Source organism: Chiloscyllium plagiosum, chromosome 32 (assembly GCF_004010195.1).
Source record: "Chiloscyllium plagiosum isolate BGI_BamShark_2017 chromosome 32, ASM401019v2, whole genome shotgun sequence".
Taxonomy (NCBI): Eukaryota; Metazoa; Chordata; class Chondrichthyes; order Orectolobiformes; family Hemiscylliidae; genus Chiloscyllium; species Chiloscyllium plagiosum.
Window position 1 is genome coordinate 30,007,793 of NC_057741.1, and position 25,261 is coordinate 30,033,053.

Genomic DNA, 25,261 nt, shown 5'->3' on the forward strand with positions numbered 1-25,261 from the left:
GTCAAATCCCTCGAACTCAGCACCGCCTTCCTAACCTGCAATCTTCTTCCTGACCTCTCCGCCTCCACCCCCTCTCTGCCCTATCACCCTCACCTTGACCTCCTTCCACCTATCGCATTTCCAACGCCCCTCCCCCAAGTCCCTCCTCCCTACCTTTTATCTTAGCCTGCTGGACACACTTTCCTCATTCCTGAAGAAGGGCTCATGCCCGAAACGTCGATTCTCCTGCTCCTTGGATGCTGCCTGACCTGCTGCGCTTTTCCAGCAACACATTTTCGGTATAGCTAATGGTCAGGCTTTAGAGAGCAGGGCGAGTTATTGGCTGCGCATAGGAACGTTTAAAAGAAATAATAGCTGGGGTGGGGGGGTTGAATGATCTTGTAGAATGGTGTCACATTGACATGCACTTCAGACGCCTGGCTTGATATTATGATTGCAAAGTACACGAAAAATGCGCAAGTACTCAAGTACAAAGTGTTGAGAGAGTTCGAAAATAATAGTGAAAACGTGTGGAGGGTTAATGTGTCAGTTTAAACAGAGCTCTCGATGAAAAGCATACAACATTTTAGAGTGGATCTCCTTATTGAATCTGAAATGTCGACAAGCTATAGCTTAGATTTATGAAATTCAGAGTTTTATTCACGCCCCCTCTGAAGTTCTGTTGCTTTTAAAAACGCTGGATCCGCTCCAGCCTTGATTCCCTCCATACTGTGGTCCAAATCCCAAGCCTTTGATCTCCCTGTGTGTCTCATTTCGCGTCTTTCTGCCTTTTCCCCTTACCCGGAAGTGAAGCGGTGCAGCCTCGGTTAGCACACGTGGAAATAACTGCGCTTTGGTTCGGCATTTTTCCAAATGTAGGCAAGAGGTTTGGTGGTGGTGGTGGTGGTGGCGGGGGGGGGGGATGGAGGACAGAGAGAAGAAAGCGGCCGTCGGAAGATCAAAGGCACGGCCGGCTCCACCTCCTGCTTTTTTCAAAAAAAAATCAGCCCCGTGTTTAACCCTCTTCTCACGCAATATGCAGCCTAGAAATCTGTGCTGCAGCTACAAGGCTGCATTTATTTACACCGACCCAGAACCTCTCTCTCTGACATTCTTATGATGAGAGCAACCGGGGCAGTTGTGATTTATCTCCCTTAACACGCTTTCACTTCTTCCTCCCCCCCCATCCCAAAAAAAACATGATTGGGAGTTTTCCCGTCGGCAAGATGAAAGTGACTTTAGCAAAGAAAGTTTCCCACACCGAATTGAAAGTTGTTTTTAAATCTCTCTCTCTCTCTCACTCACTCAGTTGCTGGGGACTTGTGTCCCTGACTTTCTGTGCTCGTCGGTCAGATCAAAGACTGCTCACCGTCTTTTAAACCCAATCCCCTCTCCCGGATTCTGTCTGTCCTCGCTGACCCACCATCCCCGCACTTTAGACCTTACCCATAAGGGTAGGATTGGGATTTGAACCTTTTGTTTATTAAATTCTGCTTCACGCTCGCTGCAGACTACACCGGCACCTAAAACGCCAAGGGGAAGGAAAATGTCTTGTCAGTTGTTGATGCTGCGTGTTTTAACTCTGAGGGAGGCTCTGTCGGTCACATCAGACAGTTTGAGTGCCCCTATCACTTGCAATTCGCTTATTTTCTGTGCGTCAATCCCACTCATTTCGGTCTAACAGGTTGGCTGTCTCGAGTGCTGCGTTGGAGTAGCAGCTTCCAAGCTAATGGGGTTTGGCATCAACCAACACCACCGCTCCCCACCTTCCCTTCTGCCCACCCACCCCCCTCTTCTTTCTTTAATAAAGCGCCAAACTATCACAGGAACTGATGAAATTCTTAGGAATGCCCCAACTCTTCCTAAACAGTCTTACACCTCAAGAGGACAGCAACGGGGTTGTAGTGTTTTAAAAATCGTGTTTTTAGAGGATCAGTTGTGGAAAACGCGACACACAGACGGAGTAGTGTAATCTAACAATGACAGTCGCGGCCATCCGGCCCATCGTGACCGTACTGGCCCTTTGAAAATCATATTGCCCTGCACGTTAGACCTGTCTTTTTAAGTCCACATCCCCTGCCCGTGTATCTGATGCAATTAAAGTGCATCTAACTAGGCATTTTCTGTCGATAGAACATTTAGATCTCCCGTGTTAACCTTAGATGTGATATGAATTAAGAAGGGCGAAGCATTTTTGACACCACTTTTATTCAAAATAAAGAAAAGATAGCATTTCCTCATTATTACTAAGCCTGACATATTCAGGACGTCCTGAGAATGTTTACTTCCCATGGTCTCCCTGAAGTTTCTTTATCTCGGGCAGAAGTTGCAGGATTTCAAACATATTTATTTACACGCGGTTCAGGACAGCTGAGATTCAGACCAAAATCGAGTATAAATAATAAACAGAGAGAGGGGTGCACGTTTGTAGTGGGGACTGTTTAAATGTTGCTTTGAAATGTTTCCCCGGTCTAAGCATAATATTATTTTCCTGTCTGTATGTGTGTTGAAAACAGAACTTTTTTTTTGCAAGGAGGCATTACTGTAGAGAAACCCCTACTGTACCTGTACTTGGTTGGATCTTGTGTTTTGATCTAAAGAGCCAAGTTGACTTGGGTCGTGGGACGTTTATTCCAGGTCTTCAGTCAATTTTAAATCTGGGGCAGTGGGGTTGGGGGTGGGAAAGGGTTAAATCAGCTTACTGATTAAAATTCCCTGGTGTACTTTTTACAGTTTGATCTGTGTGGTTTTTTTTAATCCAAAGATTGGGTTAGCTGACCCTGTGTAACTGCACAAACAGAACGTGGGGGGGTTTGGGGGGGGGGGGGGGTTAAATTATTCTTGTGCATTGATTGGGTGGAGGGAGGATGGGGGTGAGTGCAATTCTTGCTGTGTGCAAAATCCCTCCTCGATCCTTGCCTGCAGAGGCTGCTCTGCATCTCATTAGGAGTTGCAGAAGGACAATTGTAAAGCTTTCTCTGTCGATCAGAGCTGTCAATCACTCTGGCGGCAAGGCTTTGATCTCCCCCAGTCTCCCTCCTTCCAGCCTGTTTTTTTTTCCTCTCTCTTTCCTGAGCTGCATTACTCTCTGCTGTCTCCCAACTAGTCTTCTTGGGCTTGCTTTAACTAGCTTCAGTCCCCCAGAAAGCAGAAAGTAGGCGAGCAAATAGTTTGCACTGAAGCAGGCAGAAACCTCTTTCTGAAAAGTAACGATTTATAGTAACAAAACAAAAGGACTGGCTTCTTTTTTTGTTAATAGTCAGTTCCCCCCACCCCCCCCCCCCTCCCTTCAAGATTCCAGATCGTTTTGCCCCCAAACATTGCTAAAGAGCAGGGGGAGGCATCATTAGGTTCTGCTGAAACTTCAGAAAGCAGGGATGCCGCAGCTCAACAGCGGTGGCGACCCGGAGCTCGGAGCCAACGACGAGATGATTTCGTTCAAGGACGAAGGGGAGCAGGATGATAAAATCCTGGCGGAGATCAGCGCCACCGAGGAGAGGGATCTGGCCGACCTGAAGTCCTCGCTGGTGAACGAGACGGAGACTAACGCGGGCAGCGACAGCAGCAATAGCGGCGGCAGTAACCCGGCCGAACGGGAGGTAAACTTATCCGGCTATCACACACAGTAATGTCTGACACACACACACACACATACACATCCGAGATAGCACTCACACAGACAGATACCCCCCCACACACAGATACAGATACCCACCCACCCAGATACAGATACACAGACAGACACAGAAACACACACAGAGACAGCACACACAGACAGATACAGACATACACACACATATAGGTACAGACACACACAGATACACAGATAGCACGTACACACAGATACACAGCCAGACAGACACACAGATACACACACTCATACAGACACACAGACAGCGCGAAACCGCGGACAGTCATCCCCTCTCCATCTCCCTTTCTTCTCTCCCTCCCCTTTGTATATTTATAAAAGCACACACACACGTATGAAAACTACTTGTTACTGACTTTCTAGGTAGGCAGACGGCCACAAGTTAACGAGGAGCCCTTTCGGGACAAAGCGAGAACCAGTATCGAGGAGGGTGAGCAGACTCTACGTCTCTTCCGAGTCAACTTTTGCATTTCATTGATTCATGTGTGTGTGTGTGTAATTTCTGGTGTCACCCATTCTTAACCCCATTTCCCACAACTTCATCCCCTCTCTCTGGGTCCTGTCCCTCCGTCCCACCTGCCCTTCCCTAAAACCCCATCCCCTTTCCCTCATTTTCTTTTTCCTACCCCCACCCACCCCCCCCCCCCCCCCTCTTCAGTAGGGAAGAGACAGGATACGGCGATCTTCAAAGGTCCGGCTTACTGCCCCTACCAGCCAGGTTATGTCATGGTGCCTAACATGAACAACGACCCTTACCTGAACAACGGTTCCCTCTCACCTCCAGCGCCCAGAACGGTGAGTCACCAGACTCCATTAGTATTGCTTGTTGTTAATTGATTATTTACAGGAAAATGTGAGTACTGCCGGACATAAGTAAACAACAGTGTATTAAATCCCTTCCTTCCCCTTAACCCCATCTCCCCACCATACCCGAGGTGTTACACAGGTACAGTTCCAAGGGGTATTAGGTAATTGTCGGGTATTAAACAGACTCAACCCCTATTTCTCCTTGCATTAAGCTTTCCCATAGTTAAGCGTCGTCACCTTTTAAGAAACTATCAGAGTACAGTCAACTTTTATTTTGTTAAAATTATTTGTCAATGATTTTAAAAACTAATTCAGAGAAGAACATGATTTTTTTTTTGCTGTTGTTTGACCTCTCTTGTACCTCGGATTGTTTTGACTAGCAGCAGCTCCAGAAGCTTGTCTCTCTGGTAGATCAGAGATTTCTCTCTCTCTCTTGAAGCTAGCCCGCCTCAGAGCACGCCAAATAAACACAAGGCAGTTTGAAACCGCTAAGTTTAAACAGGCCAGAAGATGTGCAAACCAGCAGGGTCCTGCTTTTTTCTAAAAACATGACTGAGAAGGTGCCGAGTGGGGGCAGTTGTTTACTGTCTCTGTCTCTTCACCATCCCCCAGGGTGAGAAGGGGATGGCGGTTTGAGGGGGAAGGGGTGTGAGAGAGGTCTGTTGATTTAGGAGCAGAGTCTCTGCTGTTTGTCATTGGGAGAGTGCATGCTGATTGTCAGACTGCAGTTTTATTTGCATGTGCCTGAAGGAATCCTACACTTAAAAAACACCAAGGGGAAAAGAGAATGTCTGTGGATTTAAGATTTAATGGAATCAAGGGAGGTTACGAAAGTATTCTTTATAATAGAATATTTAAGTTCAGTGCTATATGACCACAGGTCTGATGTCATGTAAATCTGCAGTTTGAAATTGGTTACCTATGTTGCGATGCTGACCGAAAAACCACAAAGCTTCTTCCAAAGCAAATTGGCTACAAGGTTCCAATCCAGAGCCAATGTGGGTTAAACTTTCACTGCAGGTGCAAAGCATGCTATGATGTTTAAACCTTAGAAAAAAATGATATTTTGGCTGTGGTTTATACCACAGTTGTGAAGAGACCTGCCTGAGACACAAGTGTGGGCCTACAGGTTTTGTTGATGCCTGTCTTTGACATGCGCCCATGTAGGTTTTGAGGTCTTAATATAGCGTTAACTTAATCATCCTTAATTCTGTCCTCCTTCAAACTGTGGATGGTTTTGTAAATTTTGGAGCCTGTCTGTTTTCCAAGGGGTTTTCTGATTCTGCCCAGAGTGGTTTCTAAGCCCAGCCTTGGTTTTCACTTTGCTATCAACAAACCATGATATTGTCAGCTTTCATACAGTGCACAGATGTCTGTTGCACCAAGAGCACTTTCAACTGTGGCACAATTGCATGTTTGTGATCTAGAGTAAAAAATACATACCAAGCAGCTCTGAGCGTCAGGACAGACAGCGCAAGCAGGGACACTTTCCTGTAGAGAACGTGGGAGAGGTGAACTAATGGAGATCTCTCAAATGATGAAGGAATTTGATAGAGTAGAGATAGAGAAGTTTCCACTTGATGGGGGCGAGTTCAAAACTTGGAAATGGTCATCAATAAGACGTTAAAAATTCTGGAAAAACACACCTCTACTCACAATGGTTGCACACCATATGATATAGACAATGTAAATAGCAAAGATACATTTAAAGAGAAGCTGGATAAGAAAGTGAAGGAGGACAGAATAGAAAGTTTTGTTTGCATGTTATGTGAGGTGAAGTAGAGCAGGAAGAGGTTTGTATGGAGTGTAAATACCAGCAGAAATCTGTTAGGCTGAATTATCTGCTGTAAAGGCTGTGTAGCCAATGTAATGTAATTTGGTGATTTCAGTTTAAATTACATTGATTTAATGTGGACTTCAATAATGTCACAATATTTGATAGTGTTGCAACATTGTGCATCCCAATGTCCTATTGCCTTCTACCTGCATGAATTCCTAATTCCTGGTGACTGCTGTATGTCTGCGATGCTGCTTCAGGCAAAGCCAGGTAAAGAGCAAGCAGGCCTGCTGCCCAAACTAGAAATTGGGACGTCAGGCATACACAATTTTGCAGCATCCTATAATTAGAGTGTAGGCAGGTGTAGATTGGAGTGGAGTACCCTTTTTTTTTGCATTATTTGATATGGGTGTTTCTTTGACTCCAAGTCCTTTTAAACCAAGAGTCAAATCTAACCCAAGTTCTGTCAGCCAAGTCGGAGTTTATCTCTTTTTACAATTACACAACGTCTTTCCCTGATGAGCTTTCCCATTAGAATATGACATGTCCTTGATTCTCTGACTAGCTAATCCTGTATTGCAGTTGAAAACCAGAGCTTCAAATCTGCATCTTAATGTTGGCAATTTTTTTCTGAGCAAATGTTAATTACAATGAGTGTCTTGCAATTGGGAGTGTATGTATATGAAAGCATCCAAAGAGATACCAGGTATTATGCAGTTGTAATCATGGATGGGTCTGCAGTTCATTTCTTACAGAATTTACACATAGCACTGTGTTTACAATGTAGAATCTGTTCAGTTATTTACATGCTACTGTGCCTTTGAAGCAGGACATGCCTTGGTTGGTTTCAAATGACAGGTGAGGGGGATGAATTACGTAGAGGTTGGAGGTATAAGGAAAAAGATAGGGGTGTTAGGCCAATAACGGATTCAAATGCATTTCACACATTGAGCTTTGGTTTAGTTTGGCTGCGTGAGGTGCTAATACAAAAGGATTGACACTGCAAATGCTGGAAAGCTGAATTATAAACAGGAATTGCTGGAAATACTCAGTAGGTCAGGCAGCAAGGTACTAGCCTGACCTTGTAGTGAGCAAATTTATGCTTTTTTTTCCTCAACCCTGCTTGCCCAATGTTCACAACATTTGCAAATTTTGTTTCTAAGCAAATTATTCATAAAGCTAAATTTTTTTTTTGGAAAGAATTTTGCCAAACTGGGTTTAATTATGGTTATCTTGAAGTTGCCAGTTTCCGCTGCCTTTGTGACAATGTGACATGAATGGATTGGGTCTTCCCTCTCACCTGGTTCATAGAAGATGTAAAATCACCATTTGATAATTTTGTTCAAGCAAGTGGAAAGTTATACTAATATTGGAGAGCAAGGAAACGGAGCTTTGCGCTCCTCAGGGTTTGGAACAGATAGATGCAATTATTACCTGATGTGGTTTGGATAATCAATGTGGGGAGTGAAGATGTGTGTCTCACCCTCATTAATGAAGGGGAAAGCTGTAAGCTTCTTGTAAACAGTCTCTGACAGAAGAAGAGAGCTTGAATTGGACTTTTGTTTTTACAGTGCTGTGTAGATGCAGGATAGTGAGCAACAGATACAGTCAAAAATAAAGTCAGGTTCATGTTTTGCAAGCCCAGAGACCTCACTGTGGTCTGCGGTAGGATTTATGCTGCAAGGTAAAAACATGTTGCAATTTCATGTAGCTTGTTCAAAGAATCTTGTGAATGAGCAAATGTTCAGTGGCCCCATGTGTTTTACTAATTCTGATTTACACTATTCACAAGAGCAAAAATCTGCAAATGGTTACTTTTGCCAGCAGCTTATGATTATCGTGTCCATATGTTGACGATCCCTCCCAACTTGTGCCAGATTCCAGTTCTCCCATCACCCCTCACTCACCTACATTAGCTTCCAGTCCGGCAATGTATCAATTTAAAATTGGTGTTCTTGATTTCGGATCCCTCCAAAGCCTCACGTAACTCCTCAGAGGCTTTGTGACATTTCCCAGTCCCACAACCCTATGAAAACTTTGTTGGTTTTGATAACTCTGACTCGTTGTCAGCCCACCCACCCTAACTTCATTATACCTACCCTTGGTGGCTTTGCTTTGAGCCCTCCAAGGCTTAACTTCTCGGATAATCTAAATCCAGTTTATATCTCACTCCTCTGTCTAAGACACAGGCTAAATATTACCTCCTTGACCAAGTGTTGGGTCCCGTGTCCTAACATTCCCTTGTTTGGCTTGATGTCTATGTCTGTCAAATGCCTTGGAATGTTTTATCAATAAGAAGTGCTATATAATTGTATTGTGGCATTGTCATTTGCCTGTGTTCTGCTGTTTTCAGCTCTGTGCTGTGTCCTGCCTGTTAGAGCCCCCTCTACTTCAACCACGGTTATCTCGTACTTCTTTAAACTTTAAATGGTCAATTTAAAGTTCTTGTTGCGTTGTGTACTGCAGCTGCCTGTTCGTTGATGGTAATCATAATATTGACATCAGGGAGCTGATTTGCCTCATCACATCTTCTATGGTAAGCACACTGTTAATCGTCAACCATTAGAGGTAGCAACTGTTGAGAGAGATGGGTCTCTCTCACCATAAGCTCACTTTTATCAGAAAGTGAAACATACAGTTTAATTTTTTCTCACTGTCTGCGTGAACACATGTTCAAACCAGTCCTGTTCCCACATTGGTGAGGTGAGAGATGACTCTTGGAGAGGGTACAATCGAGCCTTACGTTTGTACATCCAACAGTGTCGCCTCTGTTGCGAAATGTGGTAAATAAATTTTATCCTCATTGTTGTTTCGATAGACTGGTTATCATTTCTTAACTTGTCAGGAGAGATTGCAGCATCGTTTTATCTAAGAAATGATCTTTTCTCTAGGTCTAGACAGATGGTCTGAAACACCAGAACAGCATAAAAGATTTACACCGTATCTCGTTGTGTCTTTTTGATGGAATTATGTTATGCTATATCATCTGACCAGCTCAGCAAAGTTCAGAGTGATAGAATTGGGCACAGCCACCTTAGGACTCAGAGACGGAACGATCGCCCAGGGCCCCCAGTCAAGTTTACTGTCTAGTGATTCACTTCCATCAACCTTCAGTGGAAAGCACACCTGACAAGCTCGATTGCTGAGGATATCTCATGCAGTCGAATTGTTCAGCCAAGGCTAGTGATTGGTTCCAGTTGAATGGTAGCCAAGCAAACATAAGCACATTTCCAAAGACTCACTTTGCAATTTCTCCCAGATTGTGGAGATGCTACATTCTGATTCACTTTGTGGGAATGAGGCAGTTTCATAGCATTGAATCAATCAGAAGCATATCTTACTCTGCTTTCCTCAGGTCCCTTCCCTTTGTCCCACGTAGGATTTTATTTGATGGTGGTGGTTAAAGAAACACTTTTTGTTCCTTGTTGCACAAGTACATTTTGCTCTCGTGACAGAGAAGCAATATAAAACAAGCAATTTTACTGAATCATTGTAAACAAAAAAAATTCTTCAAAACAATTTGAAGTAGATAAGTGTGTCTTCCTCAGTGTAACCAGTGAAAGGGTTAAAGAATATCACATCTGCTCCGAAGTGAAATATTTATGTTCTGAGATCAAAAGGAAAAGATGCAGCACATTCCTGCATATCACTCATCTACGTTTGGAAGATCTAACAGCATCAAATAATTCTGAAACATAATTGTAAAATAAAATAGGATGTAATATTCATAATGGTGGTTTATTTACTTTGTTTAGATATTGGTGATTATAGTTTCTCCCACAGCAAGTCACATTTCTGGTAGAATTTTAGCAGATAATTCTGGGTTAAGTTACAGCATGTCAATTTGATGGAGAATACAGGGTTTTATTTTTAAACATACATTTATAAAAGTTCAGAAGTTGCACTTTGATTTAGATGTATCTAAACACTTGTTTAATTCATATTGAATTATTGTGGAATTATTAATCCATTTATTTTCCAGTAGGTTAACACCTCTGCTAAAATAGGGAACAAAGTCATTTTCACATTAAATGTTGGTGACTAAATATTGCAGAACATAATTTCTAGGTTTATGTCTTTAATCCCCTTACCATCAAGTGCAATTGCATCATAAAGTGTTTAGTAGAGTTGTGTATAGTAATAAATCACAATGGTTACCCTTAGTTGTAAAACACCATTTTAGCTAGACAAGGCTACTTCAATTTTTAAAATGCAATCTTCATTGTATTAACTATGAACAGTGAAAGCTATGGTGATTCTTTTGGTGTTTAATCTTTTTCTTGCTGTTTGGCAATATAGTATTCAGTAAAAGGAACCAATAGATTTATCATGCTAACCCATAAATGTGGGTGTTCTCTTTGCCTTTATGCAGCTTTCTTATTACATGAAACATTTATTGAAATATATAAGATACTACAGTGTACTAGTCAGCTAACCAACTTGTCCTGTTGACTTGCCTTTCACGAAGGTGCTGCCTGCATTAGTCCTGACCCGACACCCCTGTCGGCCCGACCTCGCTCCCCTACTGTTAGCATTAACGACAGACAGAGCTTCAAAGGTTTGCTATAATGACAGACCAAAACTTCAAAGAAGAAAATATAGCAGGGTAACCACTAATGAAGAGAGATCCCGCAGAACTATAATACAAAACATTAACTCTCTTATTTTCCAGTATGACTTTCTTGGTCCCCACTGAATATTCTTTAGATCATTACAGCCAACAAGCAAATATTTAATAAAGGCTTCTACTGTGTCTTACTTTGTTTAATTTTATTGATGAGTAACAAATTTATTCAAATTGTGGGGAAAGTGAAGCGAGTCTGTGCCATTTGAGTGCAAGAGTGTGCACTCTGTACAAGGAATGGAAATGGTTTGTACACTAAAATAGAACAAAGAACTGTGGATTTGAACCAAAACCAGAAATTGCTCGGGAAATTCAGCAGGTCTGGCAGCAACTGTGGGAAGAAAGCAGAGTTAATGTTTCAAGTCCGGTGACCCTATCAGCAGAGTCACTTTTTCCTAGTTGGGAACAGTTCTGATGAAGAGTCACCTGACTTGAAACGTAAAGTTTAACTCCAGCAATTTCTGTTTTTGTTGGAAATAATTTGTGTCGCCTTTTATGTTTCACTTGTTAGGTGTTATTGAACATTTTGAGAAGCTTGGGTTTTATTACTAAGAAATTGCATTGAACAAGAATCTGACGTTGTACACCACACAGTCTGAAGCTTGTTGTGAAGCAGAATTGCAGCTCGGAGTTGAGATGAAGTTGTAAGATGCTTAAAAGGTGTTGCAAGTTTCCTGGTCTGTTGCAATGTCATGAGATGTTAGCATCCTGCAACACCATCTGTTTTATTCTTTATCATCTACAGATTGAAGTTTTGTGTATCAGCTTTTATTGTCCTTAGTGCGTTTTCTTTCTTGGCAACAGGAGGTTTTGGATAAGGAGATACAGCTTTCTCTCTTAATCAAGTGAATGGATGTACTGTTGTGCTGTTAACAGAACTAAAGGGACAGTGAGCACCAATTTGCTGAGTTGTAAAATAAATAGCGTTATTTATATGGAGCTTTATATCGAGTTACAGAATTGTACAGCATGAAACAGATCCTTTGGTCCAACTCATCCATGCTAACCAGGTATCCTAAATTAATCCAGTCCCATTTGCCAGAATTTGGCTCATACCCTCTAAACCCTTCCAATTCATGTATCCCTCCAGATGCCTTTTAAATATTGTAATTGTACTCGCCTCCCACACTTCTTCTGGCAGCTCGTTTCATACACACACCACCCTCTGTGTGAAAATGTTGCCCCTTAGGTCGCTTTTAAATCTTTCCCCTCTCACCTTAAACCCATGCCCTCTAAATGTGGACTTGCCTATCGTGGGAAAAAGACCGTGGTTATTTACCCTATCCATGCCCCTGATGATTTTATAAACCTCCATAAGGTCACTCTTCAGCCTTCGATGCTCGAGAGAAAATAGCTGCCACCTATTCAGCCTCTCCCTATAGCTCAAACCCTCTAACCCTGGCACCATTCTTGTAAATCTTTTCTGCACTTTTTCAAGTTTCACAACAACTTTCCTATTGCAGGGAAACCGGAATTGTATGCAGTATTGCAAAAGTGGCCTCACCAATGTCCTGTACAGCCACAACATGACCTCCCAACTACTATAGTCAGTGCACTGACCAATAAAGGCAAGTGTACCAAACACCTTCTTCACCAAACCCGTCTACCTGTGACTCCACTTTCAAGGCAATAGGAACCTGCAACCAAAGGTCACTTTGTTTGACCATACTCCCCAGGACCCTACTCTAAAGTGTCTAAAATCCTGCCCTGATTTGCCTTAGCAAAATGCAACACCTCACATTTATCTAAATTGAACACCTTCTGCCACTCCTTGGCCCATTGGCCCATATGATCAAGGTTCCATTATAGTCTGAGATAACCTTCTTCACTGTCTACTACATCTCCAATTTTGGTTATCATCTACAAATGTACCAAGTATTCCTCCTATATCCATGTCCCACTCACAAATCCATGTTGACTATCCCTAATTAGTTCTTGCCTTTCCAAAAACATGTACATCCTGTCCCTCAGAATCCCCTCCAACAACTTATGTCCACTGATGTCAGGTTCTCCTGTCTATAGTTCTCTGACTTTTCCGGACCACCTCCCTTAAATAATGGCACCATATTAGCTAACCTCCAGTCTTCTGGCATCTGACCTGCGGCTATTAATGATAGATATATCTCTGCAAGGGGCCTAACAATCATCTTCCTAGCTTCCCACAAAGTTTTAGGAAACACCCGATCAAGTCCTGAGGCATTATCCACCTTTATGCGTTTCAAGCCATCCAACTCCACCTCCTCTGTGATAGGGACACTTTTCAAGATATCACTACTTACTTCTCTCAGTTCTCTAGCTTCCATGTCTTTCTCCGCAGTAAATACAGAGGCTAAATACTTGATTAGAATCTCACCCATATCCTGTAGTTCCACACGTGGATGGACTTGTTGATCTTTAAAGGACCCTATTCTCTCTTTAGTTACTCTTTTGTCCTTAATATATTTGTAGAATCTCTTTGGATTCTCCTTAACCCTAGCAATTTTTGAGAAGATTTGTAGCTCCAAGTCCATTTGCATTCCTGATTTCTGTTTTGTGTGTATGTGTCCTTTTTTTTCTTGACTAGAGTCTCAATTTCTCTCATCATCCAGTATTCCCTGAACCTACCTTGCCCTTCGCACTAACAGGAATGCACTATCGTGTATATAGTGCAAAAAGAAGAAAGATATTGCATTTATATAGCTCCTTCCATGCTTCAAGATGCATCAACATTCTTCAATGTCAGTTAAGTGATCTTGAAGTGTAGTCAATTATGTTGGCAAACATGGCACAGCAAGATCCCACAAACTAAACAGGAATTCACAGAACAGGCAAACTCATTCACATCGTTGAATCCACATTTACCATTTTTCAGAGAAATCCACTTCCCTGCCCTTTCCTCATATGCATCTAATTTTTTTTTATAGTTCAAGTATTTATCCCAATCTCTTTTGAAAGCTACCAGACTATCTGTACCAGCCCTGTCAGGTCACATAATTCAGATCCAAGACATCTATTGTATAAAGCGTTTCTTTACATTGCGTGTGGTTGGCTTGCCAATCATCGTAAATCTGTGCCTTCTGATTATCAACCTTTGGAAAACAGTTTGTCTTTGTTTAATAATCACTTAACCTGGTCTTGTACTGTTGAGTGAATGTTGACCTCTGTTATTTCTTCAAATAGTGACAAAGGAACATTATAAATCAACTGCTTTGCCGGACGCATCCCTGGTTAGTAACTGATCTGAAATGTAGTATCACTGGCGACGTAGCACTCATTCGATGCTGGGGCGGTCAAAAATAGTCCAAGATAGCGATGGGACCAAACTGATATCTTGTGGCAGAGTTGATAATGCAACAACTTTTTCCTAAATTCATTTATGAAAATGAATGTTTCTGGCAAGGCCAGAATTTGTTACCTATCCCTTTTTAATCTTGAATTGAGTGACTTACTAGACCATTTTCAAGACTAGTTAAGAGTTAGCCAAACAGCGATTGGTCAGGAGAGCCGTGTAGATCAGACAAGGTAAATGCGGCACATTTCTGTAGGGTAGGGAAATGGGCCTGGGTGGGATACTCTTCAGAGAGTGTGGACTTGTTGGGCCGAAGGGCCTGTTCACACACTGTAGGGATTCAATGATTTCTAAATGGCCTAGTGGGATTATCGCTGGATTGTTAATCCAGAGATGCAGCTGAGACCACACGTTTGAATCCCACCATGGCAGATGGTGGAATATGAATTCAATTTTAAAAGTCTGGAATTAAGAGTCCAATGATGACCATGAATTCATTGTCGATTGTTGGGAAAAACCCATCTGGTTCACTAAAGTCCTTTAAGGAAGAAAACTGCCATCTTTACTTGGTTTTGTCATGTGACTCCAGACCCACAACAATGTTGTTGACTCTTAACTGCCCTCTGGGTAATTAGGGATGGGCAATAAATGCTGGATTAGCCAGTGATGCCCTCATCTGTGAATGAATTTTAAAAAATGAACCAGATTCCTTTTTGTAACAGGGTCTAAATTAGAGTGGTGCTGGAAAAGCACAGCAGGTCAAGCAGCATCCGAGAAGCAGGATTTTCCTGCTCCTTGGATGCTGCCTGACCTGCTGTACTTTTCCAGCACCACTCTAATCTAGACTCTCGTTTCCAGGATCTGCAGTCCTTTTTGTAACAGTCAATGATAGTTGCCATGGTCACTGTTACTGAAGATATTTTTATAGTCCAGACTTAGTAGGCAAGTTTAAATTCTGCCAGCTGTTCTGGGCAAAGCCAGAGCAATAGACTGGGCCTTGAGCCTGCTAGTCCTGTGAGATTACTAGTATGTTACAACCTCTCCTAGTTTTTTCATGCTAAAAGATAAGAACATAATGGGATGGCTCTGTTGCTGTACACTGAACTTCCTCTAATGTTGCTCTGAATAACACCACAAACCAATGATGGAAAGATAGGATGACTCTGGAAGGGATGCATTTGGAACCTTACTAATGTTCCACTTGATAGCTGCTTGGTTTCAGCTTGCTGAGTTGCATCAACATCATTGCTAGGTGGAAGCGTGAGCCTTGGCTGTTGACTTGGTTTTGGAGGCTTTGTTGTGGTTGGTATGTCCACAAGGGGACAGCACACCAAGAATTGCAAAATGTTTCTGAGATTTCTTGGCAATTTGGTTTTGGAGTCTTCTAAACATATTTATCCATTCTCATACCTGCCAGACAGCCCAGATACACCAAGAAAATATCTAAACTGCAAAATGGTGTTATTATGGTCACCATAGAGAGTTAAAAGTTGAGAGGGTGGCACATCAAGATTTAATGTTTTAGGATATTTACTGTAACAAGAAGACAAAAAAACACTATTGACTAAACATTGCCTTTCTGGCAACTTGTACTTTAAATCACAGATATGAATACCCACTTTTTATAATTAGCACAATTGATAAACACACTCAGTGGGCATTCAGTTCTAATAGAACTGATGCAAAATTATTTTCCATTTTAAAGGGTTTACTCCTGTCCTTTTCCTTTCTGTCTGCTAATTTCTAACACCAGGAACTTCCTGGTGACAATATGTTTAGAAATCTTCACTTCAGTGCAAATAAAATTAATCTTCCAACTTTGTTTCAATTTTTCATAAATTTGATCTTTTCAGTTCAAGCACATACTTCCACGCAAAGGCTGACACGATGAACCATAGCAGCATTTGACCTTCTCGCTGTTCCCTCTGTCTCCTGAATCCTGCAAGTTCTGCCTGTGAGATGTGCTGATATTTTAGGAAAGCCTGTGACCCATACCACAATGGCTTCCTCTTTGCCCTTCCCACCTCAACCGATCTGAACAATGGATTTGGGTAGACATACTCATTAGCTATCCCTAACATCCCAACACTTTTTTCCTGTTAGTACTAAATGGGCAGTTTAAAGCATAACTGTTTACAACTGGAAATTCTCAACATCTTTCTGTGGCTTTTGAGACCCTCAGACTCTCCACTGGCTTTACAGTTCCATGGCCATTGTTTACAAATGTGAATACTTTGATCTCATTGGCTTAGTAAGTCACTCAGTTCAAGACCAAAAAGGGATAGGCAACAATACCCAAATAAAACAATATAACCCTGCTGTCATCTCTTAATAGCTGAAAATGTGTTGCTGGAAAAGCGCAGCAGGTCAGGCAGCATCCAAGGAGCAGGAGAATCGACGTTTCGGGCACAAGCACTTCTTCAGGAATGAGGAAAGTGTGCCCAGCAGGCTAAGATAAAAGGTAGGGAGGAGGGACTTGGGGGAGGGGCGTTGGAAATGCGATAGGTGGAAGGAGGTCAAGGTGAGGGTGATAGGCCGGAGTGGGGTGGGGGCGGAGAGGTCAGGAAGAAGATTGCAGGTTAGGAAGGCGGTGCTGAGTTCGAGGGATTTGACTGAGACAAGGTGGGGGGAGGGGAAATGAGGAAACTGGAGAAATCTGAGTTCATCCCTTGTGGTTGGAGGGTTCCTAGGCGGTTCCCAACCCTCGAACTAGCACCGCCTTCCTAACCTGCAATCTTCTTCCTGACCTATCTGCCCCCACCCCACTCCGGCCTATCACCCTCACCTTGACCTCCTTCCACCTATCGCATTTCCAACACCCCTCCCCCAAGTCCCTCCTCCCTACCTTTTATCTTAGCCTGCTGGACACACTTTCCTCATTCCTGAAGAAGGGACTTGGGGGAGGGGTGCCCGAAAAGTCGATTCTCCTGGTCCTTGGATGCTGCGCTTTTCCAGCAACACATTTTCAGCTCTGATCTCCAGCATCTGCAGTCCTCACTTTCTCCTCGTCATCTCTTAATAATCAAACTAACCAGGCTTGTAGTCAGGCAGTGTTCAGGACTGGTCAGATGAACCCTTTTCGTTATTGTAAATTTAAATACGGTCCCAAATCAGATCTCATAAACCTCATAATTGCATGAGTCCATGGAATTAAGTTGACTGTAATGATAAGCTCCAGTGTTTCTCAGCACAATGCCATTTCCCAGAGCCTTGCTTAAACTAGTCTGTGATAAATCACAGTGAATTATTGAAGGGGGTTTTGGGATTCTGTAGGTGATATAGGAATCAAAATCAGCACAGAGAGAGGCCATTCAACCCATCTTTCCACTGCAAAAGAACAATCGAACAAGTTCCTTTGCACATTGCTCGGAGGGTCTTTTCCCTCCAAGTATTTATCTACTGAACCAACTTCCAATGCTCTTTCAGGCAGTGTACATGAGAACATACCTTTTCAAAAACAACCTGGGTGTGCCTTGCCATTGACTGAATCTATTCTTCAGGAGAAAGTAACGGCTGCAGATGCTGGAGCTTAGAGTTGAGAGTGTGGTGCTAGAATAGCACAGCAGATCAGGCAGCATCTGAGGAGAATCGAGGTTTCGAGCATAAGCCCTTCATCAGGATTCCTGTGCCTATGTCTGGAACATCGATTCTCCTGCTCCTTGGCTGCTGCCTGACCTGCTGTGCTTTTCCTGCTCCTCGGCTGCTGCCTGACTTGCTGTGCTTTTTCAGCACCATGCTCTTAACTCTGAATCTATTACTTGCAGTATTTTAAAGTATGACATTCATTCCACTTTACCTGACTCAGTCATCATATCAGACCAGTTCTATCCATTTCATTTTTTTTTTGTTGAAAAACCTGTCAGGATGCAGCATGCTCTTTGGCTTGGCACACCCCGTCTAGGCCTTTACAGAAACTACAGGTTGAACTGTTTACCGCAACAATGATAATGTGCATTTGTATGGTGCCTGCGATACAGTGAAGCATCCCAGGGTTGCTTTTCACCAGCAATTTGGCATTAAGCCCCGTGTGGAGATATCAGTGAGGTTGGCCACCTGAGCCCATCAGCTGTGAAAGCAGGATAAACACATTACTTTGTTTGGTATTACCGTGGCTTCAGGGTGGATTACTACACAAGCATTCTGTGGTGGAATGGGGTGACATTATACAATCTAGCTCTTCCTGTTCCATATCCCCTTTTAAAATTTAAGTTTCAACTAAAACTCTGGTGTTTGAACAGAAATCATACCTGACAGGAGGGACGAAGGTGACGAGATTCATTCCATTCACATCGGAAAACAGGAAGCTGAAAGACTCTCTGTCTAAAATTTGCTCTTAAAGGGGCCGTAACCTTACTCAGGGATCAGAGCCCTGGGACTCTTCCACTCCCAGTCTGTCTCAACCCTTAACATCTTAGACTTGATACACGAGCCCCTGAGCCAGATGGTAATGACCACTTTTTTATAGGTGGACAGACAGATGAGGCAGGAGAGCTGGTGGCTTTTAATCCAGAGACCCAGGTAATGTTCTGGGACATGGGTTCAAATCCTGATAATGGTGGAATTTTGCTTCAATTTAAAAAAAAGGAAAATCTGGACTCAGAAGTCTGATGACCATTGTCAATTGTTGGAAAACCCCATCTGTTTCACGAATGTCTTAAGACCATAAGAATACGAGCAGAAATGAGGCCATTCAACCCATTGAGTCTGCTCTGCCATTCAGTCATGGCTGATAGGTTTTTCTCAACCCCATTCTCCCTCTTTCTTCCCATAACCATTGATCCCCTTGACAATCAAGAACCTACCTATCTCAATATACTCAATGACCTGGTCTCCACAGCCTTCTGTGGCAATGAATTCCAAAGATTCATCACTTTCTGGCTGAAGATGTTTCTCCTTATGTCTGTTCTGAAAGCTCTTCCCTTTACTCTAAGTATTTTAGGGAAGGAAACTGCCATCCTTATCTGGTCTGGCCTACATGTGACTCCAGACCCACAGCAATGTGGTTGATTCTTAACTGTCCTCGGGGCAATAAATGCTGCCTAGCAAGTGACACCCTCATCCCATGAATGAATAAAAGGGAAAATGATCTTTCACATGTTTGACACGCAACTCATTTTGTTATTTTTGAGTTGATGCTTTGTGCAGGATTATCTCTGGTTTGAGTCCGGTCTTTCCTGTGTTGGTGTGGGAGGGTGGAGCGACTCATCATCATGTCCTCTGTCCCTTTCCATCTGGCCTTGGTGTGGAGCTATAGACTTGAACCAAGGCAGGTAGAATCTACACATGGATCATAAGATGACACTCAACCTATGTGATGCTTTGTAATCTTTGACCTTTAATTACCTATGACCTCAGTGTTGATCCTTGGAAGCCTGTAAGCTGTCCATTGTTCTGTCTCCTTCCATTGATTTTTGTGACTCCCAAGGCCTGTCTTTTTTTTAAGTGCAGAAGTACTCCTGATTTTTATAAGCAAAGCCCTTTTCCCAAGTGAAACCCAGCTGAATAGAAATGTGTTTTCCGCTGTGTGGGCAGAATTTGGTAACTGAGATTGGCAGGCCTTTTTGCTTGATTTCCCAACTCTCATTAGTCAGTCAAAAAATGGAATACGTTGTGGTTTACATGTCTAACTAATAGCAAGAAAATAACATGATCAAATACTCTGTTTTAATAATGTTAGTCGAGATATAAACATTGCTTTGGACACCGGAAAAATTTCCAATGCTTTTATTCGAATGGTGTCATTGAATCTTTAATGCCTACCTGGGAGGGCAGAATTGGGCCATAGTTCAATGTCTCATCTGATAGATAGGGCTTCTAATAGGGATCAGCTATTCCCCCTCCGCAGTACTGTATTAAAGTGCCAGCATAGATTATGGGCTCAGGCCTCTGGAGTGGGACTGAGAACCCTTAGTAAACCCCTTTGCCTGACTGTTTGGTGGGCCGGCTGTTGCACTGGGGATTTGGCACCTGAATATGACAGGCCCCTGGTGAGATCCAGCCTTCCAGGCCAAAGGCTGACAGAGCTGAGGCACATTGGTGCATTCAGGCTTCAAACCCCAACAGGACTTCCAAAAGGAAGGACGAGAGACTGCTAGGTTTGTGTCCAATTTGACAAGCCCCTACTGCAAAAAGAAATCTGAGACTCTATCACTACATTATCAGATATTCATTAGGCCTTGGATTACCAACACTTTGTTAAATATGTGTTACAATATTTAAGATCAGCAAATATTTTTAACTTTGCTCACTTTGGATCTGTATCAGGCTCTTTAGACTGAAGATGTTATGGGACTTTTGTGATTGGCGAGGACTAAACCCTTTTCTTTTGGTGGAAGACTCTCAATTGCTTATTCATTTAAGACAGACAAAATCAAAACCACAGTCTAAACCCCTTGACTGAAAGTGAGACCCCATGTCTGTGCAGAGTGAGGTGCTCCAGAATGACTGGGTTTATCAAAAGGTCCAGATCGCAGGTGAAACTGGCTCATGGATTCAGAAGTGAATCACTTCATAAAGTAACAGTTTCAATAAGGAATTCAGGAGAAATGTCTTTCTCTGTAGAAGGGTTTATATGTGAAATGAAATGGCTGAGGTGAATAGCGTAGACACATTTAAAGGGATGCTCGAGGTATATCCAGGAAGGAGAGAAGAATAGGAAGATGCATTTGTGTGCTGCCTGCAATACAGTGAAGCAGCCCAGGGTTGCTTTTCACCAGCAATTTGGCATTAAGCCACATTTGGAGATATCAGTGAGGTTGGCATAAGAATAGGAAGATATGTTGACAGGTATCTTTCTGAACAATCTATAGTGTGCCATACCTCAGAAGCAGATGGGACTTGAATTTGGGCCTTCTGACCCTACCAACAAACTACGAAGTCCCCTTGAGTGTAAACTAATGGGGTGAGATAACAAAAGGTGAGAAAAGATATAAGTGGCATTCAAACACATAAACCTGTTGGACTAAATGGCTTCACGCTCTACATGATTCAGCATCTTGAAGGATCATCCCTTGGACTCACGACAAGTGACTACAGAACAAGGAAAGGCCATTTGCCTGTTAACTCTGTAACTTCCTGATGATGATTCTATGGTCTTCTCGTCTTGAAGTCTTCTTTCACTCACAAGCAATTTCCCTTGACCAGTTCAAGTTCCAAACACCCTTTAATGCATAAAACACAAAATAAGCGATTCAACTCTTCAGATCCTTGATATCCTTACCTTCATCTTTCATGGTCAGCTAGGTGGGAAAGTCTCCTGCAATTCCAACTTGAGATGAATTATCTTTAACGGGGAGGCTCTGGAAGGGGCCATAACCTTACTCAGATATGAGTGCCCTCATGTGCTGGCATACTGGGGCTCATTCACCTGGCACACCTCATCCGATGTGTCCTACCGTTGACTTGTTTCCATCTACGTATCACTTATAGGAAAAAAACCAAATCTCAAAAGATGATTGTATGCAGTTGTAGAATATGGATGTAAAACGACTGGAGGGTTAACTGACTAGCTTCACCTCAGTATCAATACAGTGGAAAGAAGAAAGCTGTGGACTGGGATTCCCTGTCACCCATTTTGGTTTTTCACTTTCCTGTTGAAGTGAGGTTATTGTGAGCTGATGGATGACTGGATGTGACTTACCTTGTATCATACAGCTGTTGTCACCTGACACCAAAACTGACACCAAGAAATCCACTCCCATTCCCCCACCCCCACCAAGCAAGGAGTCACATCATCAGGAGAAGACACACAGAGGAGAAAAGTGTTGAAAAGAGTTTAAAAAGAAGGCGGTTCAACTTCCTGTTTTCCAACGTAAATGTGACGAATTCTTGTCACCGTCAACAGTACTGTTGTCAGGTGTGGCTTTTTGGAGTGTTGGAATATCAGGGCTTTAGCTGAAGTATAATGTGAAAAGAAAGGGACATGAATGGAAGGAAGTGACCATATGCAGGGAGATGATGGCCTAGTGGTATTATTGCTGGACTGTTAATCTAGAGGCCCAGGTAATGTCCTAGGGACATGGGTTTGAAGCCCACCATGGCAGATGGTGGAATTTGAATTCAATCAAAATTTGGAGCTAAGAGTCTGATGATGACCATAGTCCATTGCTGATTGTGTGGGAAAAATCCCTTTGGTTCACTAATGCCTGCCTTTTAGGGATGGAAACTGCCATCCTTACCTGGTCTGACTTGCATTTAACTCCTGAACCACAGCAATGGGGTTGACTCTTAACTGCCCTTTGGGCAACTAGGGATGGACAATAAATGCTGGCCTAGCCAGAGGTGCCCATATCCTGTGAATGAATAAAAAAAGCAATATTTTACCATCCACATTGTCACCCCCTCTGCCAACTATCTGTAGTAATTGTTGGAAAAAGGAAGCTGCTTGCACTTATGTAGTCCCTTTGATACTGTTACACAACCCAAGCCCCTTCATCTTAAAACATTTGAAAGCAAATTTTGATAGTTCGCCCCACAGGAAGCTGTTGTAACCAAAGACGTTGGTGAAAGGTGCAGGTTTTAAGGAGCATCTTAAAGGAGGAAAGTGAGGTGGAGGGAAATCCAGACGATTTGTTGGTGGTGTTGGACTGAAAACTGAGGATTCAGAGGTGTGGAGACACCTTGGGAGTGTTGTGTGGTTGTAGGAGATTACAGGTGTGAGAGGGTTGCATCCGTGGTCAAGGTTACTTGGAAACAAGCGCGGAAATGATAAACTCAAGGTGATGCATGATCGGGGGCTGATGTCAGTCTGGCAGTGCAGTGGTGATGGGTGAGTGAGTCATCGGGCAGATTAGATCAAAGGCAGCAGAATTTCAAATGGTCTCACATTTATAATGTAGGGATGGGGGACGTCAACAAGAGTACATGACAATAGTTGAGTCTAAAGGTAAATGGCAAACATTAAGTTAAAACCATAGATTGCTGGGCGAGTTTATTTCCAATCACTGAAGCAAGCTTTATGTAGAGAAGTGCTGCTCTAGAACTCACACAGGAAGGAGTGGGAGAGCTAGTGAGAGCTGTGTCTTATTTTTTCTGTCTTGTTTCTTGCACTTCTGGTAAAATTGCCTTGCACTACAAATGGGGTACAGCAAGCAGCTGAAGTTGGGTTGGTGGGATGGCAGCGGGGAGAAGAGAAGCCTGTTTAAAACCTTGCTCAGTGTTTTGTGAATGATCCCTTAACAGGATTGACTTTAAAAGAGTTCAGAAAGATTTACAAGGATGTTGCCAGGGTTGGAGGATTTGAGCTACAGGCTGAATAGGTAGGGGCTATTTTCTCTGGAGCATTAGAGGCTTACAGGTGATTTACCGAGATCTATAAAATCATGAGGGGCTTGGATAGGCTAAATAGACAAGGTCTTTTCCCTGGGGTGGGGGAGTCCAGAACTAGAGGGCATAGGTTCAGGGTGAGAGGGGAAAAATTTAAAAGGGACCTAAGGGGCAACTTTTTCACGCAGAGGGTGGTGTGTGTATGGAATGAGCTGCCAGAGGAAGTGGTGGAGACTGGTACAATTCCAACATTTGAAGACATCTGGATGGGTATGTGAATAGGAGGGGTTTAGAGAGATGAGGCAAGTGCTGGCAAATGGGACTAGATTAGGTTAGCATATCTGGTCGGTGTGGATGAGTTGGACTGAAGGGTCTGTTTCCGTGCTGTACATCTCCATGACTAAGTCAGCCAAATACTACTACCACCTTTCTAAACTGTGCTGGACCAGCACTGATCTGGTCTAGACTCAACATTGTAACAAAAATGTTCTACATCTCCAGTCTTCCTTTTAAGAAGTGCAACCAAGCACCCACCTTAAAGGAACTAATGCAATGACCGCACACAACAAAGAAATATTTGAGGGAACTTTAAATACCAAAGCCCTGATTTTAACCTCACCCGTCTGGTAGGAATGAGTCTGACATCTGTTTCGACACCCACGCAATCTTGAGAGGAGATTTGATCAAAGTTTTCAAAATCAAGAGGGACTGGAAAGGGCAGGTGGGGGAAAGCAAAAAACTGTTCTGGCTGATGGAAGGATTAACAACCAGAGGGTAGAGATTTAAGGTAATTGGCAAAGCAAGCGCTGGTGGCGTTGAGGCCAAATCTCACGGCAGGAGTGGCCAGGATCTGGGATGCATTTCCTAAGAGTGCATTGGGGGACAGGGAGATCGAGTGAGGCTTTCATGGGGGAATTGGATTGTTAATTGAAAAGGAAGAAAGCACAGGGTTTTGGGGAGAAAGCAGGAGAATGGCACCAAATGAATTAGTCATATGGTAGGCCCATCACAGGCACAGTGGGCCAAATGGCCTCTTTCTGCATTGTCACAATTCCGTGACGCTTCAGTGGTGCATTGAGATAAGGTTAGGGTGAGGGAGCTCATGTCCTGAGTGCAATTAGTCACTGCATACATTCCTTACGCAGTCAGGACGTAACTTCTAGCTACTTTTACACAGTGTGTTGTTGGGTGCAGAAAGGAGAGAATCCAATAGGTTGGCAACCGAACAGGAAAAGTTACCTCAGCCATCAACTGTTCCAGGAATGGTCGGAAACTGTGGGTGTGAGCTTGTTTGTGTGTGTGCGTTTGTCTGTGTGTGTGTGTGTGTGTGTCTGTGTGCGCTTGTCTGTGTGTGCCTGTGTGCGCCTGTGTGTGTGTGCGTGTGTGTCTTGCAATGCAGAAGCCAAGCATCTGTACCTGAGCAGATATCTTATCTGATGCGTTGGTGAGATGGGAGGTGGGAGAAGGAGGTGTAGTGCGTTGGTGTGTTTGAGATATGCAGAGATAAGAACGTTCAGGTAGCTCCACTAACACAGAAAATAAAGTTAACCACAGTTGCACCTGGCGATACTGTTCATATTGGCTTGACCTTTTGCAGAAGAGTTGCTTTGCTTTTTATTGTCTAGTATGTGTGCATGTGTGTTTGTATAGCTGGTACACACTGCAGCTGCCTTCCCACTGAGATTAAGCTCACACACGGGTACGGCACTGTTAGCGTCCTACATGTAGTGTTATTGTTTAAGCAAGATTGCTTTTTTTCTTTTGTGATTAACATTCTGAGCAGTTCTAGTGAAACTGAACCTACCTTTAACCAGCCTTTAGCATGATAGATAATATCGATGTCTTGCTTTGAGTAGCAATCTGCTGTGGTAACAATATGCAGAAGGGCTTCAC

The 25,261-nt window shown here is 43.0% G+C and overlaps 1 protein-coding gene across 4 annotated transcripts in view; it reads left to right on the top strand.

The window, feature by feature from the left end:
• The first annotated feature begins 2,866 nt into the window (after nt 1-2,866).
• lef1 (lymphoid enhancer-binding factor 1) overlaps nt 2,867-25,261 on the top strand; it is a 151,227-nt gene continuing 128,832 nt past the window's right edge. For 2 of the 4 annotated variants that reach the window (XM_043674327.1, XM_043674328.1), the window contains exons 1-3: nt 2,867-3,578; nt 3,992-4,058; nt 4,287-4,423. In XM_043674327.1, the coding sequence (XP_043530262.1) occupies nt 3,357-3,578; nt 3,992-4,058; nt 4,287-4,423 (426 nt within the window). In that variant the 5' untranslated portion in view covers nt 2,867-3,356. The remainder of the gene's footprint in view (nt 3,579-3,991; nt 4,059-4,286; nt 4,424-25,261) is intronic. The other 2 variants (XM_043674329.1, XM_043674330.1) reach the window with 1 other exon arrangement.